General features: G+C 43.0%; 1 protein-coding gene across 7 annotated transcripts in view; it reads right to left on the bottom strand.

Annotated features, from left to right (window-relative positions):
• MYO6 (myosin VI) overlaps positions 1-18956 on the bottom strand; it is a 157517-nt gene that overhangs the window by 23381 nt on the left and 115180 nt on the right. For all 7 annotated transcript variants that reach the window (XM_039914738.1, XM_007670712.4, XM_029047068.2 and 4 more), the window contains 9 exons: positions 18187-18225; positions 16032-16125; positions 10735-10865; positions 10533-10610; positions 9578-9707; positions 5379-5469; positions 4449-4599; positions 4145-4353; positions 1792-1870 (listed from right to left, as the gene is read on the bottom strand). In XM_039914738.1, coding sequence (XP_039770672.1) covers positions 1792-1870; positions 4145-4353; positions 4449-4599; positions 5379-5469; positions 9578-9707; positions 10533-10610; positions 10735-10865; positions 16032-16125; positions 18187-18225 — 1002 coding nt within the window. The remainder of the gene's footprint in view (positions 1-1791; positions 1871-4144; positions 4354-4448; positions 4600-5378; positions 5470-9577; positions 9708-10532; positions 10611-10734; positions 10866-16031; positions 16126-18186; positions 18226-18956) is intronic.

The following is an 18956-nucleotide window of genomic DNA, read 5'->3' as shown; positions in this document are numbered from 1 at the left end:
ACAAAGCACTGGGGTAGATATGAGATGAACAGGTCAGACACAACCTCTGTCGCATAAGGGGCTCACGGTCTATGCAATTCTTTCATCCAATCACAGTAGAGTGCAGAGCACTCTACTAAGTGCTTGGGAGAGCGCAATATAGCAACAAACAGACACATTCCCTGACCACAAAGAGTTTATCGTCTAGAGGGGGAGACAGACATTACTCTAAATAAATAAATGACAGATGTGGACATAAGTGCCGTGGGGCTGGGAGGGAGGATGAATAAAGGGAACAAGTCAGGGTGATGCAGAAGGGAGTGGGAGGAAAGGAAAGGAGGGAAAGATGTGCCTTTGATAAGGCTTTGATGCGGGGGAGACTAATTGTCTGTAAGATTTGAAGAGGGAGGATGTTCCAGGCCAGAGGTAGGATATGGGTCAGGGGTCTTTGTGGACAGGGAATGTGTCTGTTGTATTATCACAATGTACTCTCCCAAGTGCTTAGTACAGTGCTCTGCACAGAATAATCAGAGAAGCAGCGTGGCTTAGTGAAAAGAGCCCGGGCTCAGGAGTCAGAGGTCGTGGGTTCTAATCCCGGCTCTGCCGCTTGTCAGCTGTGTGACTCTGGGCAAGTCACTTAACTTCTCTGTGCCTCAGGGACCTCATCTGGAAAATGGGGATAAAGACTGTGAGCCCCACATGAGACAACCCGATTACCCTGAATCCACCTCAGCACTTAGAACAGGGCTTCGCACATTGTAAGCACTTCACAAATACCATCATTATTATTAATAAGTGCTCAATAAATATAACTGCCTGATTGGAGATCTCCACAAAGTCACCGTCTCACCGCCCAGAGCTATTATGTCTACAATCTCTGGGCCCTACATCATACTTTTCCTCCTGCCTCTTATTTCCTTTCCCTCCAAATCAGCTAGACCACCGCTCTCTCCATCTTTAAAGCCCTTTGGAAACCGCAGCTCTTCCTGGAGCCTTTTCCCAATCATTCTTTTCTTCCCCCTAGGTCTCAGCAGCCGCCCTACTTATTCTCCCCTGGGTCATTCTCAACCAAATTAGCAGTTTTGCACAGATCGATTTACAGACTCTATTACTTGAACACTTCTTCTTATATGTAATTATTTTCTGCCCATCTCCCCTGTCAGAACCCAAGCTTCTCGTGGACGTGGAACGTGACTTCACGGAACTGAACTCGCGCAAGCACCGATTGTTCAATTTACAAAAACAAAAATAAACCCACTGACAGCTTGAACCATCGCAGCAACACAAGAAAAGAATCCGATCTAGTACTAGGGTAAGGATTAAGGGGTAATGGCTGTAGTTAGGAAAGGATTTAGGTCTAAGATGATTTATCCAAAAAGCAAACTGGGGGGATCTCATGGAAGTCCCGCTGCTCACTGTACACTTTGACAGAATTGTCCACAATAATCCACGGCGTTATGGCCTGGAAACGTTTTCAGAGGAGACACGGGTTTTTTACGTCCACAGGGGGAGGCTAAACGATTCCTGAGGTAAACTTTTCAAGAGAGTCTTTAAATAACAGCTCTAATCTAGTTTGTTTAAACTGACTTCGTGTTAACGTGTGTTCAGAGGGTGAAGGATCCTGGCCTTCACAAACACTGAAATGCACAATTTCTCTTTTATGGTCACTTTTAGAGTTCACTGTGAGGAGAGAATGTGTCTGTTGTTATAGTGTACGATTGCTATATTGTACTCTCCCAAACGCTCAGTACAGTGCTTTGCACTCACTAAGCGCTCAATGAATACGACTGAATGAATCAAGCAAATACATACCTGCATTCGTTTTTCGTCATCTTCCCTTTTCTTTCTCTCCTCTTCCTCCTGTTTTCTCTTGGCCTCTATCTCAGACTTCCTGACGACAAGAAAGATACGACGCTTTCAGGAAAATGCAGTAACTGCAAGTCATCAAACTGTTTAAAAACAAAGCTCACACAGAGTTAGACTCCGATAGTCCCTCAGCTACATGAATTCACTATTTATTAATAATAGATGTTGGCTACCAAAGCCGGCAGTATAAAAGTTAGAAGGGCCCCGGGAGATCATCTTGCTGGAGTCTCTGCCTCCAGGCAGGGCGATGAAATGACTTATTTCGATTAGGTATTCTAGAGCTAAAAAATACTAGCGGGTAACCACCACTGGGATGTGTTTCGAAACTTGGAAGGGTCATGGCTTCTGACTGCTCTTTTGAGGTGTTTAAGGTCGCATCTCGCCCGAGAGGCCTATCCGGATTAAGCTCTCTTTTTCCCAGCTCACTCTCCCTTCTGCATCGCTCGGATCTTTGACCTTTGAGATTCGCCCAACCCTCACAAACCCACAGCACTCATGTACACTGCTATAAATTACATATTATAAATGATTTATGTTCATGTCTGTCTCTCCCTCTAGACTTTTAACTCATAGTGGCTCAGTGGAAAAGAGCCTGGGCTTGGGAGTCAGAGGTGGCCGGCTCTGCCACGTCAGCTGTGTGACTGTGGGCAAGTCACTTCACTTCTCCGTGCCTCAGTTACCTCCTCTGTAAAATGGGGATGAAGACTGTGAGCCTCAAGTGGGACAACCTGATTACCCTGTATCTACCCCAGCGCTCAGAACAGTGCTCGGCACATAGTAAGCGCTTAACAAATACCAACATTGTTATTATTATTATTATTATAGTGGGCAGGGAACAGGTCTGTGGATTCCGCTGTATCGTACTCTCCCAAAAGAGAGTAGTAGAATTACCTAGTGGATAGAGCACGGGTCTGGGAGTCAGAAGGACCTAGGTTCTAGTCCCAGACCTGTCGGCTGTGTGACCTTGGGTAAGTCACTTTGCTTCTCCGGGTCTCAGTTACCTCATCTGTAAAATGGGGTGAAGACTGTGAGCCCCATGTGGGACATGGACTGTGTAACCTAATTATCGTGAATCTATCCCAGTGATTAGAACAGTGCCTGGAACATAGTAAGCGCTTAACAAATACCGTAAAAAAAAAAAAAACCAGTACATTGCTCTTCACAGAGTAAACGCTCAATAAATGCCGCTGATTATGAGGAGGATCCCTGGAAATCTGGGTGGGGCACCAGATTACCTAAGTAACCGATTCATTTGTAGCTGAAGGTGTTACCACTGTGAATAACCTGTGCTCTCTCCCACTAAGCTATGGTGCTTTCAAGATCTGCCCCAAGTCCTTCCCTTGAACCCCCCTAAAAATCTGCTCCAGCCCCCTCTCCTGCACATAAATCCTCCACCCCAATCTTCCCCAGACCCCAGAGCACAGGCTTGGGAGTAAGAGGACGTAGGTTCTGAACCCACCTCCGGCACGTGCCTGCTGTGTGACCTCGGGAAAGTCACGTAACTTCTCTGAGCCTCAGTTACCTCATCTGGAAAATGGGAATTAAAAGTGTGAGCCCCACGTGGGACAACCTGATTACCCTGAATCTACCCTGCACTTAGAAGAGTGTTTAGCATATAGTAAGTGCTTAACAAATACCATAATTTTAAAAAATAAGAATAAGAATCCCCAGTTATGAATTAGAAGATGAAACTAGGGACTTTGTTTTTCTTAGCTACCTACATCATTCAAATATAGATTGATCATATTATTTTGTTTGACAAGCTGGGGACTGGGACACTATCCTGAAATTATGGCCTTTTCCTTTCCTGCTCACTGACCATAACAGCAGTGGGGAGAGGAGAACCTAGAATATTATAAAATCTAAACTGAATTTGAACTGAACAAACTCTCACCCAGAGGAGGACATCCAAGTGTGTCACTGCCAGAGAGGCTGGCCAGTTTAGTTTTTGTGATCCCAACCCCAAGACACCTGGCTCTATTTTTTCTAAAAATACCTAAAAATCTGTTCAGGTTACAAATGAGCTACAAATATGAACTGGGTATATTTTCTCTTGATGTGAAGGAATGAATACATTAAATATTTTACTGTAGTCTCACACATACAAAAAAATCCACCTCCTTTTCCACTTTTCAAAATTCGTAAGTTAAGCTTAGTTTTATAAAATTTTAATAAGGACATTAGCTTCTCTTGTGTATACATTTATAAAAAATGAGCAGGCCCAACTCATCTAAAACCCAAACTAGTAACCACAACATCAATTGGGAAACACTGATAATCACTGTTCATCATCACTTACTGCCTTCTCTCCTCCTCTTCCTTTCTTCGGCGCTGCTCATCTTCTTCTCGCCTTTTTCTCTCTTTTTCCATTTCCTCCTGGATCCGCCGAAGTCTTTCTGCTTCTTCTTCCTGCTGTTTTTTTTTCTGCAGAGAACTAAGGAGCTGTTCCGAGCTTTTAACTAGTGCATCGTACTCACTCTGTATCTGTTCCCTAGTCATTACTGTAACCTGGAAAAGAAACCGATATATAAAGGCCACGTGATATAAAATAACATGACAGTGAATGCTGAAATTTTAGTCATTTTCATTCTTAACTACATTACCTTAATCTTGGCCATCAAAGCATCAATAGAGATCTCCAGATCCTTGACCTGTTGGCTCATCTCGGGTTTTCCATCCTTCAGAGCGCTTACAACTTCATTAAGTTTGTCGAGGTGGTGTTTCAGAGTACGCACTTTAACCAACCCATCGATTCTGCAAAACACAACGCATGGCCGCTATTTGATTTCCTCTTGGTGAATCTCAAATCCTCACTGAAACAGAAACTTCTAAAATGTTATTGTTTTATTTTCACTTAAATTTTTAAAATCTCCTTCAGACCTCCCAAACCAACCTACCTTGCCATCTTTAAAGGAATTAGGGGTGTGGAATATCCAGCTGGGATAGTCTAAGCTTTCCCCTTTCAACATGACACGGATTGGGGCCAATTTAAGGCTTGAGGGAAAGAGTTTTGGAGATCAGGAGTGATCTCTTCATACCGCCAAAGATTTAAAAGACAAAATGACATTGAGGAGCTCAGAAGGAATGGGATTCATAGGAATTTATGAGGGGACTGAAACACTTTCTCATTTCTACAGTCAACTGAATGAAGGAAAGAGAGCACCATCGCATTAGACTGGAAAGACTATAAATTCCACTATTAACCCTGAGTAGGATAACTCTCAAAGGGTGGAATTTGCTAAAATATTATGAAAAGTATGAAAATAAATATGAAAATAACCAGTCTAAGACGATGGTCTGGTTTGCTAAGGAGGAAAATAACTTTAAAATACTGTGAGAATACAATCGAGTCCCCAGAGAAGCAGTCAGGAAAGTAAGCTAATGTCAATGATATCATGCAATCACTTTTTTTGAGCATGTCTACTAACTCTGTCATATTGTCCTCTCCCAAATGCTCAGTACAGTGCTCTGCGAACATTAAACAGTCAATAAATACGATCGATTGATGGATTAATTTGTATATCCCTTCTTACCGTGGTCGGTGTTTTCTTTTGCAGAGCCACATTCGAACAGTCTTTTGCACTTTAATGCACGCATTGGCTCGGTATTTTATTTTATTTTTCACTGAAGGTACATAAAGGAAAATGGCAGGGATTAAACAATGCCAATTATATGCACTAACTGTGAAAAAGAACTCACAGAGCACACATTCAATAAAAAATATCATTGATCCCGGTATATTATTTTTGTCAGACAAAAAATCATGCTATTCCTAATTCTCCATTCTATTTTTAAAAAATTACCCACCACAGTGGGAGACTTGCATTTTAAATGCAATTACTCCCATAAAAGATTCCCATATTGCCATGCACAAATGCCATTTTACTTATTATTGTAACTTGGCGCAGGTTTAGAAACTTACAAATAGCCTAGTTGGTTAGCGGTAGAATACGCTATCCATTAGGGGACATGTTGCGGAAGAAATGTTCCTGGAGAAGTACAATCAAGTAAATGATAATGATAAATCATGAATTTCAAAAATCGAAATTCAGTTTTAATGTGTCTAAGGAGGAGTGGGGCTCAGGGCAATTTAACTTCCCAACATGGCAACAGAATTCAGATTCCTGGGAGGAGAGGAAGACAAAATGTCGGGCTAATATTCTTTCTTATTTCGATAGTCTGACTAGTTGTAGGTATAAATGGAGAGTGGAGGTGCTGTCTCTGGAGATCTTTAAGGAAAGATCTGGCTTGGATGGCTTAACCACTTAACTGGCTGGAGGAAGAGGATTCAACGAGATGATTTCAAGGTCTTTCGTAATCCTGGGTCTTCTAGACTGTAAACTCGTTGTGGGTAGGGAACGTGTCAGTCAAACTGTTCTAGTGTACTCCCCCAAATGATTAGTACAGTGTTCTGCACACAGTAAGCACACGACTGATGGCCTCTGAGAATTCTTTGACTTCATTTACCACGTACCAACTCCCGCCCGATCCCCACCCACCACACTCAGAGCTCCCACACAAAATCCCAATTTAGTTTCATTGTTCTTCTGAGGAAAATTAAGTGGGCATTTGGTAATCCCGAATTCTGCCTAACACTATTGGCTTTCTACATCCTATAATGGCAAGCAAGTAGTTTTAGAACTGAGTACAATTACTATTTCATATTGTTTGAATTACATTTTTATAGCAATTCGCTTGGCAACTCATTTTCACAGGCCACGCACTGTGAAGCAAAACAGTATAAAAATATCATCCACCACTTTGACAACGTAAAAATCTAAAAGGGACCCCCGCGTCACAAAATGTTAGGGGCACTGTGTCGGGTTTTCAGAAGTTTGAAGCTAAAAGGACGATTACATCATAAAACGGACAATAAAAGGTTAAAATTTTGAAAATTAAAATTCTACTGCCCTGACAGCCGAAAAAAAAGCCTTGGAAGAGAAATAGTCCAAATCATAGCAGTGGAAGAACCCCCTCATGGTGAGAGAATGATCATTCTTGGGCGGAACGCCACTTAGGGACAAAAAAGGGGGTTATTTTCTAAAATTGTTGCTTGTTGCAATTTGGGGATACCAATTCTTGGACGCTGGGGCAAATGGAATATTATCTATCATTCACATCATTACAAGATTGCCCCTATTAGAGAACAATAGGAAAACAGGGGGAAATGGCTCTCCTAATGTTCTCAAAATGGAGTTTTCTAATAGTGACAAACTATCTTCATTAGAAGCCAAATGAAAGTAAGTTTTCAAGATCAGAAACTCAAATATTGGAAGGTTTACAGATGCTGTGGATTGAATGGACCTTTCTAAAATTTCTAGTGGATACAGCACTAAGACTGGTTCTTAGCTAGGTTGAATTGACTCAGACAATAGGAAACCAGTCTTTATTAAGTACATCACTATGCAAGCTTAAAATCTGTTGTGTTATTGTTCTGAAACCAAAATAACAACCCCTCCCCTGAAAAAAAAAACAACCAAAAACATTTGGATGTATAGAAATGAAGAAATACTCCAGTCTCTAATCAACTTTATCACTCTGTGTCTCCTCTCTCAGTAAAGTCATCCCCATTGGTAACAGAATATGACTTGGTCATTTCCCAAGATTTTTGCTTAAGATTATTAGTTATTTCTGCTCTAATGCATGAGTTGTATTTTAGAAGCACCTACTGTATTGGGAAAATCATGTTACTGCTGGAATTAATTCATTTTTCAAATACAGATTCCTTTATAATTTTCATCACTAGCAGAACCCTTTCCATTCATTGTTATTTTACTGAATTAAATATTGTAAAGTTGTAATAACTCAGAGAAACACAAAATACTGTAAGGTCGGGCAAAGACTGGGAAATGTAACAATATCACCCCTCGAATGATTTCTACCATTTCTACTTCTGCCGATTCTAACCGTGGCCATTTAAGATGGGGTGATAAAATAATGATGGTATCTTTTAAGCGCTTACTATGTGCCAAGCACTGTTCTAAGCGCTGGATCAAAAGAGATTCATGTTGTGGTACTTGCCCTAATTTTTCCATCACGTTACATTCAAAGTGAGCACTGAAAACGAGTGCCGTAGCAGAAATAGGCTTTCATTTTTTAAATATGACATTTTTTATTACATTCTCATTCGCTTGGGATTTATGACATGACTTATAATAATGTTGGCATTTGTTAAGCGCAATGTGCCGAGCACTTTTCTAAGCGCTGGGGTAGATACAGGGTAATCAGGTTGTCCCACATGAGACTCACAGTTAATCCCCATTTTACAGATGAGGTAACTGAGGCACAGAGAAGTGAAGTGACTTGCCCACAATCACACAGCTGACAAGTGGCAGAGCCGGGATTCGAACCCATGACCTCTGACTCCCAAGCCAGTGCTCTTTCCCCTACTTAGGCTTCTTGTTAGATCGGATTCCCCCAAGCGCTTAGTAAAGAGTTCTGCACCCAGTACGCGCTCAATAAATGCGACTGAACAGACGACAAGGACAGCGTGCGTAGTTCGGGAAATTCTTCCTGGGTGCAATATTTTGCAGAACTGACCTTTCTTATCGTATAACAACAGGTTTCCCTTTTAGCGTGTTCTTTTTGCAGTACGGATCTGACGGGCTTCGGGAGGGGGAAGGAGAGAGAGGGATGGGTGAGGAGAAAATGCAGTAGAAAGAAGGGGAGTAAGAAAGCAGGCTCCACACAGGTTGGATCTGCTCAGCAAAGCAGGGGAAAATTCGGGGAGGAGGAGGGGGAAGAAGGTGGGGAGAAAGAAGAAGCAACAGTGACAGGGAATGAACCCCGTGGAGAAGCCACAGGAGGGGAGAAGGGGGAAAAATAAGGCAACCAGAAATTAGTAGCCTCTGCCAGCAGACAGCCATGATGGAGAAAGATCAAAATTTCATGTGATGGAAATAGGAGCACTCCCCCAGACACTGTTTTATTTTGGGGGCGGTGAGGGGAGGTTTGTGGTTGTTGTTGTTGTGTTATGGTATTTGTTAAAGGCTTACTATGTGCCAGGCACTGTTCTAAGCGCAGGTTGGACATAGTCCCTGTCCCCATTTGACAGATGAGGAAACTGAGGCCCAGAGAAGTGTAGTGACTTGCTCAAGGTCACACAGCAGACAAGTGGCGGGACCAGGATGAGAACCCAGGTCTTCTGACTTCCCAGGCCCGGGCTCTATCCACTAGAAAATGTTGTGTCAAGCCACACAATTAATCCCTCGAGGTTGACCATGGTTTTCAACCCCTTTATCTCTCTCAACTTGAGAACCAGCACGGCAGAGTGGACGGAGCACGGGCCTGGGAGTCAGAAGGTCATGGATTCTAATCCCAGCTCTGCTACCAGTCTGCTGTGTGACCTTGGGCAAGTCACTTCACTTCTTTGGGCCTCAGGTATCTCCTCTGTAAAATGTGGGTTGAGACTGTGAGCCCCACCTGGGACAGGGACTGGGTCCAACCCGATTTGCTTGTATGCCCCCCAGGGCTTAGTTCAATGCCTGACAAATAATAAGCGCTTAATGAATACCACAATTATTATTAGCATCTGATGGAATGATTAGGATAATGGGGTTTTGGCTTTTCTAGATAAGCACCTTCAAACTTGCGTGGGGTTTTCCGGGACTTTTTTTTAAACCAAACTAGCTTAAATTCAGAAAACGGACAGTCAGCTTCATTACTTCTATCCCAAAATACCTACGGTCACCCCTAGAATAAGAAACATCTGAAGAAGGAAGGCAATACCTACGCTTTATCACAGAGAGGGAACACCACTGAACTTTTTTCCAACGACTGCAGATGAGCCAGTGATTGACTCTTTTAACCAGCTTCGCTAAATGATCAGGATCCGACTTCATGATCTGGTCAAATTCTGCAAACTGAGATGGAAACGTACGTTAAACAATTCCCGATGACAAATTTTTAAAAAGCCCGAGGAGGGGATTTGGAGTGGCTTGGACGAACCCCAAGACACGAGAGTGCGTGCACTTGGATTTCAATCCTTTATTCACCCCACCGGGAGCCCCACAGCACTTAGGTCTATATCTGTAATTTATTTTAATGTCTGTCTCCTCTTCTAGACTGTAAGCTTTTGATGGGGGAAGGAACGTGCCTGCCAAATCTGTTATATTGCTATATAGTTCAGTGCTCTGCGCATAGTAAGTACTCAATTAAATTCGATGGATTGATTGCTTATAAAAGGTAAGAAATAATTGGTTCGGAGGCATAGGTAGAAGGGACAGACCTAACAATAATAATAATCGTGGTACTTAAGTGCGTACTATGTGCCCAGCACTGTTTTCAGCACTGGGGTAGATACAAGTTAAGTAGGCTGGACACAGTCCCTGTCCCACATGGCGCTCACACTCTTAATCCCCATTTTGCAGTGAGGTAACCGAGGCCCAGAGAAGTGAAGTGACTTGTTCAAGGTTACACAGCAGACATGTGGCAGAGCTAAGGATTAGAACCCAGATCCTTCTGACTCCCAAGTCCCTGCTCTACCCAATAAGAAACACTGCTTCTCCACGTGTAAGATCAAGGATTTCTTTTCTCTATTGTCTGCGAGGACCGAGTGAAAGGAAAGCTGTAGGGGATAACAGAACTCAGATCCGCAGGGCCCAAGGACTTGATTATAACTGTTTCTCACAGTTTTGTGAATCATACAGCATGACCATCTTGTCGTCATGAAATATGAGCATATTTACCTTGCCTGGTCTGAAAAATACTTTGGTTAATCCAAATTTGTAGTCATTTTCATTTAAGCCCAACGCTTTAAAAAGAGCCTGCAAGATAAAAAGAGAAGTCAGTTTGAACAGCGGTTGAAGGAGGCATCAATTCACTCTGGGTTCCTGAGGGAATTTAAAAACTCATTCAGAGAAGGTCTTTTTCAAAACGTAACACCGATACCTTGCAAAAGAGTCTCGGATCCAATCGCGCAAGTTTTTCTGGCAGATATTTTTTATACATATTGTAGAGCTCATGAAATGCGGCTCTGGAAGGAAAACCACCTTGCATCAGGTCCAAAACGGACACCATACCTATGGACACAAATATCCACAAATCACTGCTAATGTAATCCACGCCCCCTAAAGATCGTTCACCGTTTCAAACGACGTTAAAACCGTTCGGCGTTCTTAGACACTTCGGAGGTGATAGACTCCGAACTGTTTCAACTTCTCATATATAAAATTCGAATTATCATATAACTCCCAACAACTGGGGGGTCAACTCTTGATTTTGAAAATGGGAATAAATTGGGGACGGAGGGTTGAGGGGAAGGTGTGGAAGGGAGAAAGGGGGAGAAAAACAGCGGGAAAACAAGGAGAGGTGAGAAAAAGAGAGGGAAAAGGGGGTACTGGAAAGAGGAGGCAGAAAAGGAATAGAACAAGGGGAAAACAGAGAGAGAAGATGAAATAAAGAAGAGAGGAAAGGGAAAAAGTGGGGGAAAGGAAGGTAGGTGGGCTCTGAAGAGCAAGGGCAATGTCTTTTACTTGAATTCTCCCAAGCGATTAGTCCAATTTCTCTTCAAACAGTATGAGCTCCATAATTTCTACTGAGGGATTCAGCTCACACACACATCCCCACCCCCATCGTGCAGTCTTCTCCTCCACAACCTCCATGGCCGCCATCTTTCTCGAAGAGTTACACAAGAGGGATTTTTTTGCCCCTAATTCCAAAGCCCACGAAGACCCGCTTCCAGAGCTACTTTTCAGGCTTATTAAATCCCTGAGGGGGAAGATCTCCTGACTGCTTTCTAGCCCAGTGTGGCTGCTTTCCTATCCGTGGCGACCGTTGGCATTGGACAAGTGGGAGCAAGTAGATGGCACAAAGACCATCTGGAATTGTTGAGTTTCCACCTTAGCTCTCGATGGCCGATCATTCACTTTGTCACCGACAGTTATTGAGCACCTGGAGATGGCACACTGACGTTTGGAGCTGTTGGGTTTCTAACCCAGCTCTCGGTGACAGATCGCTGATTCGTTCGGCGACTATTATTGAGCACTTGGGGAGATGGCATTTTGACGGCCTGGACTGAAAGGTTTCTACCCCAACGCTTCCTGACTGGTCATTCATTCTTTCAGAGACAATCACTGAGCCACTGGGAGATGGCATAGTGACCGTTTGGGCTGATGGGTTTCTACTCCAGATCTCAGTGGCTGGTCATTCATGCTGTGGGGGATATTTATTGAGCAGCTGAGAGTTGGCACATGGACTATTTGGAACTCTCGGGTTTCTACCCCAGCTTTTAACAGCTGGGGTAGATTCATTTCAACAGCAGCTTTTATTGAGCACCTACTCCACGTAAAGAAGCTTCTACCTCAGATTTCATTACGGGGTCATTCTCTAGCAACAATTATTGAGCACCTGGGAGATGGTATATCGACTGTCCGGGCTGATGGTTTTCCACCCCAGATCTCAGTGGCTAGTTATTCATTCTGTCAGGGACATTTACTGAGCACCCGGGAGACAGCACATTGACTGTCTGGAATCATTAGGTTTCTAGCCCAGCTCTCGATAGCTTGTCATTCATTCTGCTGATAGAACTGAGCATCTACTGTGTGCGAAGCCCTGTGTTAAGTGCTGGGGGGCAGTACTATAAGAGATAGGTAAGACACAGTTCCGACCCTCCAAGAGGAATCTAAAACGTGATGAGTGGAAGAAGGCTGGTGCCAGGCTCCTGAAGCCAAGACTTGAAACCAAGTGGAAAAAAACGAAGCAGCGTAGCACAGTGGGTAGAGCACCGGGCTGGGAGTCAGAAGGTCATGGGTTCTAATTCGGATCCACCACTTGTCTGCTGTGTTTCTTTGGCCAGGTCACTTGACTTCTCTGGGCCTCAGAGAAATGGTGATTGAGACTGTGAGGCATGTGGGACAGGGACGGTGTCCAACCCAATTTGCTTATACCCACCCCAGCACTCAGTAAAGTGCCTGGCACACAGTAGGTGCTTAACAAGACTGTGAGCCTGTCATTGGGGAGGGATTGTCTCTATCCGTTGCTGAATTGTTCGCTCCAAGCGCTTAGTACAGTGCTCTGCACATAGTAAGCGCTCAATAAATACTATTGAATGAATAAAAATACCACATTATTATTATAAGAACACGGGGACAATGTGGTCCACTCGCAGGCCTGGGCTGGGCTGAGAGAAGCGTCCGGCCTTGGAGTCTTGGGAGGACACGGAAACCCTGGAGGTATCATGGCCAGGCTAGCAGGTGCGGTGTGTACCAGGAAGCGAAAGATCAATCGATCAATCAGTGGTATTTACCGAGCGCTCAATGTGTGCAGAGCACAATACCGAGTCCACAAATAGTTTCCAGTCTCGAGGGATGTAGCCAACAAACATTTAGCCGACATGTCTGCTGCAACGCTAATCCTCCAAAGACACGGTGGGCTGGGCTAGCTATAGCTCCATTTGCCCAGCCCAAAAATGATGCATTCATTCATTCATTTAATCGTATTTATTGAGGGCTTACTGTGTGCAAAGCATTGTGGTAAGCGCTTGGGAGAGTACAACAGTAAACACACACAGTCTCTGCCCACAACGAGCTTACAGGCTACAGTGGGAGACACATTAATGTGATTAAAGTAATGATATACAAATATGTACTATACGCAGGAATACAGCCATTAGCTTCACTCCCTCGGTGCCAACCTCACTATATTCTGCTCATTCCCAGCATGAATTAAATAAAGCTTTATAACTTCTGGTTTAGGAGTGAAAAAAAAACTTTGCCTAGACACACGATAGTACTATATAGACGATATCTCTCCTACTATAACTCGCTAGACTTTAAGCCCGTCGAAGGGCAGGAACCGTCTCTATCTGTTGCCGATTTGTACATTCCAAGCGCTTAGTACAGTGCTCTGCACATAATAAGCGCTCAATAAATACTATTGAATGAATGAATGAATGAATGAATAGTTTGGGGCAGGGAACGCATCTATCGACTCTGTTGTACTCTTCCAAGCGCTCAGTACATTTGCTCTGCACACAGTAAGTGCTCAATATGTACCCCTGCTGATTGATCAGTATTGAGGTGAGCGCTGACGTATTACCACTCCTTTTAAAATTGAAATAAATGGAATCACTGTCCTGGGAAAGCTCATATCCAACTGGAATTTTACTGATGGCTACCTGAAGCGCGTGTCCCAACTGCAGGCAATCGCTGACATTGGGTTAGTGGTTAGCTCCAGGCCTGGTGTGACCGTCTCGTAAACCCAAGTGGCCCTCCTCCTCCAAGAAGCCCTCCCGACTAAGCCCAAATTTCCCCTACACCTTCTCTCTACTGCATCACCTTCTAACTTGGCTCTGTCCCCTTCAAGCACTTGATATTCACCCCGCCGTCAGTCCTACATCAATTACATACTGATCCGCAATTTAACGTCTGTCTCGCCCTCTAGACTGTTAGCTCCTTGTGGGCGGGGAATGTGTCTACCAACTCTTGTTATTCCGTACTCTCCCAATAAATACCACTGGTTGACTGGTTGATAGGCCAAATAATAATAATGATGGCATTTGTTAAGCGCTTACTATGTGCCAAGCACTGTTCTAAGCAATGGAAGAGACTTGTTCAAAGACACCCAGCCAAATGAGGCTCAAAGGGTAAAATCCCATATCTCGAGCCTGAAAACCCATCGCGGTTCACTCCCCCATTGGCCTCAAGGACTCTGGATTCAGCTGACTTTGTGGGTCCCTTCTCCCTTCTCAATCCAGCTGCCTTCTAGGCACCATTTTTACTGCTGGAAGAGCAAAAAAGCTAGGCTTCAGTAGCTTAGAGTGAGGGAAATGGCAGCCAGTGGCTAGAGTCCAGAGCTGGGACACCCCCCAAAAACTCGGGGTTACAACTGGGTCACCCCCAGGGGCTCAGGACTGCAGCCAAGACACATGGCACTGAATGTCGCTGCGACTCTTCGACTCAGGGCGGGTTTCGTCTCAGGTTCTCCGCAGCACGTGGGATCTAGAACGAATCAAGCCAAAAGCTAACTCGCCAACGCTTCTTACAGCTTGGTGAGGCTCACCAATAAACTAATGCAGGTTACTTATATTCAAGGCCCTTAAATATTTCCCCAACTTTCCCCGCTATTTCTCCTCCCAATCAATCGCATATACGAGTGCTTACTGTGTGCAGAGCGCTAAACTAATGCTTCGCATCCCAGCTCTGCCACTTGTCAGCTGTGTGACTGTGGGCAAGTCACTTAACTTCTCTGTGCCTCAGTTCCCTCATCTGTAAAATGGGGATTAAGACTGTGAGCCCCACGTGGGACAACCTGATTCACCTGTGTTTACCCCAGCGCTTAGAACAGTGCTCTGCACATAGTAAGCGCTTAACAAATACCAACATTACTATTACAGTGTAACGGATTTGGTAGACAACTTCCCTATCCCCATGCCAGCTCTGAAATTTGACTGCAATGATTTATTCTTCTATAGTAACTTGAACATCCAAATGAAAAATCGGATGTTTTCATTTACGGTCTGGCCTTCCAAATATTATCTTACGTAACAGAGAAAATTAGTTAAATGGTACATCAATTAGCTAAACTTGCTATGACTTCTTCTAGACACGCCAGCTAAAAGTAGCCCAGAAAGACAACAGATGCTGAAGTAGAAAATGACTTAGACACACCAAACATGGGACAGAGAATGAATTCAAAAGAAAGACGATAGGCAAACCGGGGATTTCAAAACCTAATAAGAACAAATGGAGACAATGGTCATGATGGAAATTCTACTGAAAAGTAATTCTAAGTAATAACACGTTTCAGTGAAAATGCTCTTGAGAATTTTCCATAATTAAGGCACCAATGCACATTATTACATTTCTCAGGAACAAGACACATTTTGGGGAATCGGTAAAGTTCTTATTTCCAACCTGGGGCTATAAAAACCACTCTAAAATATCGCGTTAGCTTAAAGATTAGCCTAAATTGAAATGGATTCAAAAATTCTACCAAAAAAAAAATTGTAATTCTACTCAAAAGACTGGCTGTTGTTTTTTATCAACTTTTTCAATTAAATCATGAAACAGGTAAAGAAATCAAATAACCTGAGAAAATACGGTCTAAAAGTATGGAACTCGCTAATTAAGATATTTAAACGATTTCCCCACTAACAAAGTAATTTTAAAACACCGGGCATTTATGATTCATTTGGAATCATGACCAGAATCTTGAAAATGAAATGCGAAAAAATAAAGACACAATACCTGAACACTGAAGTTGAGAAAGAATCTGTCCCCCTTCAAAATGGTGACTTGTCATCTTTAAATTGGGCTTGATGCAACGAATAAAGCTAGATCCCTATTAGAATAACAATAAGTTGACTATAAACACCACATACCACGATCTTCTCCTACATTTATATACATAATGGGACTCATTATTGCGGAATTCGAGCAATAACTACTGCGTTCTTTAAAATGACCTCCTTTAGGTGAAATACGGCCTTTCATTAACCTGACTTTAAAATAACAGGATCGATGCAAATAAATGAGAACGACTAACTCGAGCAAAGAGTGTGCTTCGTAAGAAAGCTGAAGTGCTGTAATAATGAGCATCAGGAGTGAAATGAGTAAGGTTTTAGAGTCACATTTCTTACCGCTGATCTCAAAAGGGTATTTTTTTGCTGCTATAATAGTACAGCTATATTCAGTGGTACCATAATAAACAATGTCATGACCAGTGACCCACTCAGCTCATGATACAATATGCAGTATCTGAGAGAGGCAACTGGATTTTGGAAGATTCGAAGGATCCCTACCCTACCTGACATCCATCCTTAATGGTGAAGAATTTACGCCTGAAATTCCCTTAGCTTTCCTTCCAGAAATCCATTATCGATCTCTTCTTCATTAACCCCAACTCCCTTATGTTTCCGCCCTGTTCAGCTTCCTGTATGCTTACCGATTCCCAAGTGAAAGAACATTTCTTTCTTGTTTATTCTGTACCTACTCATCCTGACTTGGGCAAACTAAAAATTATTTATGTATTGGTTTATATTAATGTCTGTCTCCCCCTCTAGACTGTAAACTCGTTGTGGGCAGGGAATACGTTTGTTTACTCTTGTACTGTACTCGCCCAGAAGCTTAGTACAGTGCTTTGCACACAGTAAGCGCTCAATAAGTACGATTGAATGAATGACTAAAAATGACCTTGTGATTACCCTGCCCGCACCCTTAAGGTTTTGCTTCCTTGAACCACGTCCTCTCTACCAGCTGTGTTTTTCTTTTCGTAATGCCATCCCTCCCACCAAACGCAAACTTAAGAGTTATACCAGAGAAGCAGTGTGGCCTAATGGAAAGAGCATGTGCCTGAGAGTCAAAGGACCCGGGATCTAATCCCCGCTCCGCCACTTGTCGGCCGTGTGACCTCGGACAAGTCGCTTGACTTCTCTGGACCTCAGCTATCTCAACTTTAAAATGTGGATTCAATCCAACTCCCTCCTATTTAGACCGTGAGCCCCATATGGGACGGGGATACACGTCCAACCTGATTAACTGATATCCACCTCAGTTCTTAGAATAGTGCTTGGCACGTTTTAGGCGATTAAAAAGTACCATAATCAATGTATTACCATTAAAAATACACAATAGATTCCATATTTGGATATCACATGATAGAAGCCTAACACGGCTAAAGAGAGATAAGACTTACAACATGTATTTACTACAGTGACTCCGTGCTATAATTATTATTACATGGTAATAATGGTGACGCATCATCTTTATATTTAGCTTGATGCAGCGAATAAAGCTAGATCCCTATTAGAATAACAATAAGTTGACTATAAACACCACAGACCACGATCTTCTCCTACATTTATATACTTAATGGGATTCACTGAACCGAAATTCGAGCAATAACTACTGAGTTCTTTAAAATGACCTCCTTCTAGGTGAAATACGCCCTTTCATTAACCTGACTTTAAAATAACGGGATCGATGCAAATAAATTAGAACCAACTAACTCTAGCAAAAAGCGTGCTACACAGAAAGCTGAAATGCGGCAATAATTAGCATCAGTAGTAAATAATGCACTTGTTATTTACTACATAATTATTATGTACTTTCATAAAAGAATCACAGAACTGCAAACCTGAAAAGAATCTCTTTTAGAACTTACTACATGAAAACCGCATTCAGTCTACACTCATGTATTCACAACAGCGTCTCTAAACCAATCAAATGTGACCGTTTTCTTTAATGAGGTGCCAGAAAATCCCCAACCCAAATTCTAAAAAACTCCTTTTCCTTGAATTTCTAATTTACGTGGCTTAACTGATTTTAACTCAAGCGGACGCTAACGAGAGTCGAAAAAGCAAAGCGTAAACGGGCCGGGTGTTGTACGTCTCGCCGTACTCACCGTACTGCGAAGCTTTTCAAGGAGCAGATTTAACTGTGTCTGTAAGAGGGAAAAAAATCATTTTTAATACTCAAATAGCAGAGGCAGGCGGAGCTATTATATTAACTCATTAGGCAAATAGCTCTGTGAAGCGTAACTTAGCTCTATTACTGCTATCGAGAGTCTATTAACGTATCACTTCATTAGTGACCAAAATCATATTTGTTTGATAAGCCAAACGTGCACAGAGGCCTTAGCAAGTCGACGGCACGCCAACGGCTTGAGCAGAGACGGGGGGCCGTTTACAACCAGGCAGACTACAGTTTGTTTAACTCGGGGATGAAAATGGATCGCCAGGGGCACTGAACGGAAACCCACAATTAGGATATATCTCTTGACAGATATAGAGTAAATCCAATACAGAGACTGAAAAGAGATAAGGTGAACTTTATGAGGCAATATATCAAAATTATGGTTTAAGATGCCCAGAGAGTAGCGTTTCCCAATGGAAGAGAGTATATGTAATTGGATTAGGATCGCTCAGCCGATCTGGCCCGGATTACTGCATCAGCCTCCTCGCTGACCTCCCAGCCTCCTGTCCCCACTCCAGTCCACACTTCACTCTGCTACCCAGATCATTTTTCCTTCAAAAACATTCAGGGCACGTCACCCCGCTCCTCAAAAGACTCCAGCCGTTGCCCATCCGCTTCCGCCTCCAACAAAAAATCCTCAGCATTGGTTTTAAAGCAGTCCACCACCTCGCCCCCTCCCACCTCATCTCGCTACTCTCC

This window comes from Ornithorhynchus anatinus, chromosome 19 (assembly GCF_004115215.2).
Source record: "Ornithorhynchus anatinus isolate Pmale09 chromosome 19, mOrnAna1.pri.v4, whole genome shotgun sequence".
Classification (NCBI taxonomy): domain Eukaryota; kingdom Metazoa; phylum Chordata; class Mammalia; order Monotremata; family Ornithorhynchidae; genus Ornithorhynchus; species Ornithorhynchus anatinus.
This window is presented reverse-complemented; position numbering and strand designations above follow the sequence as displayed.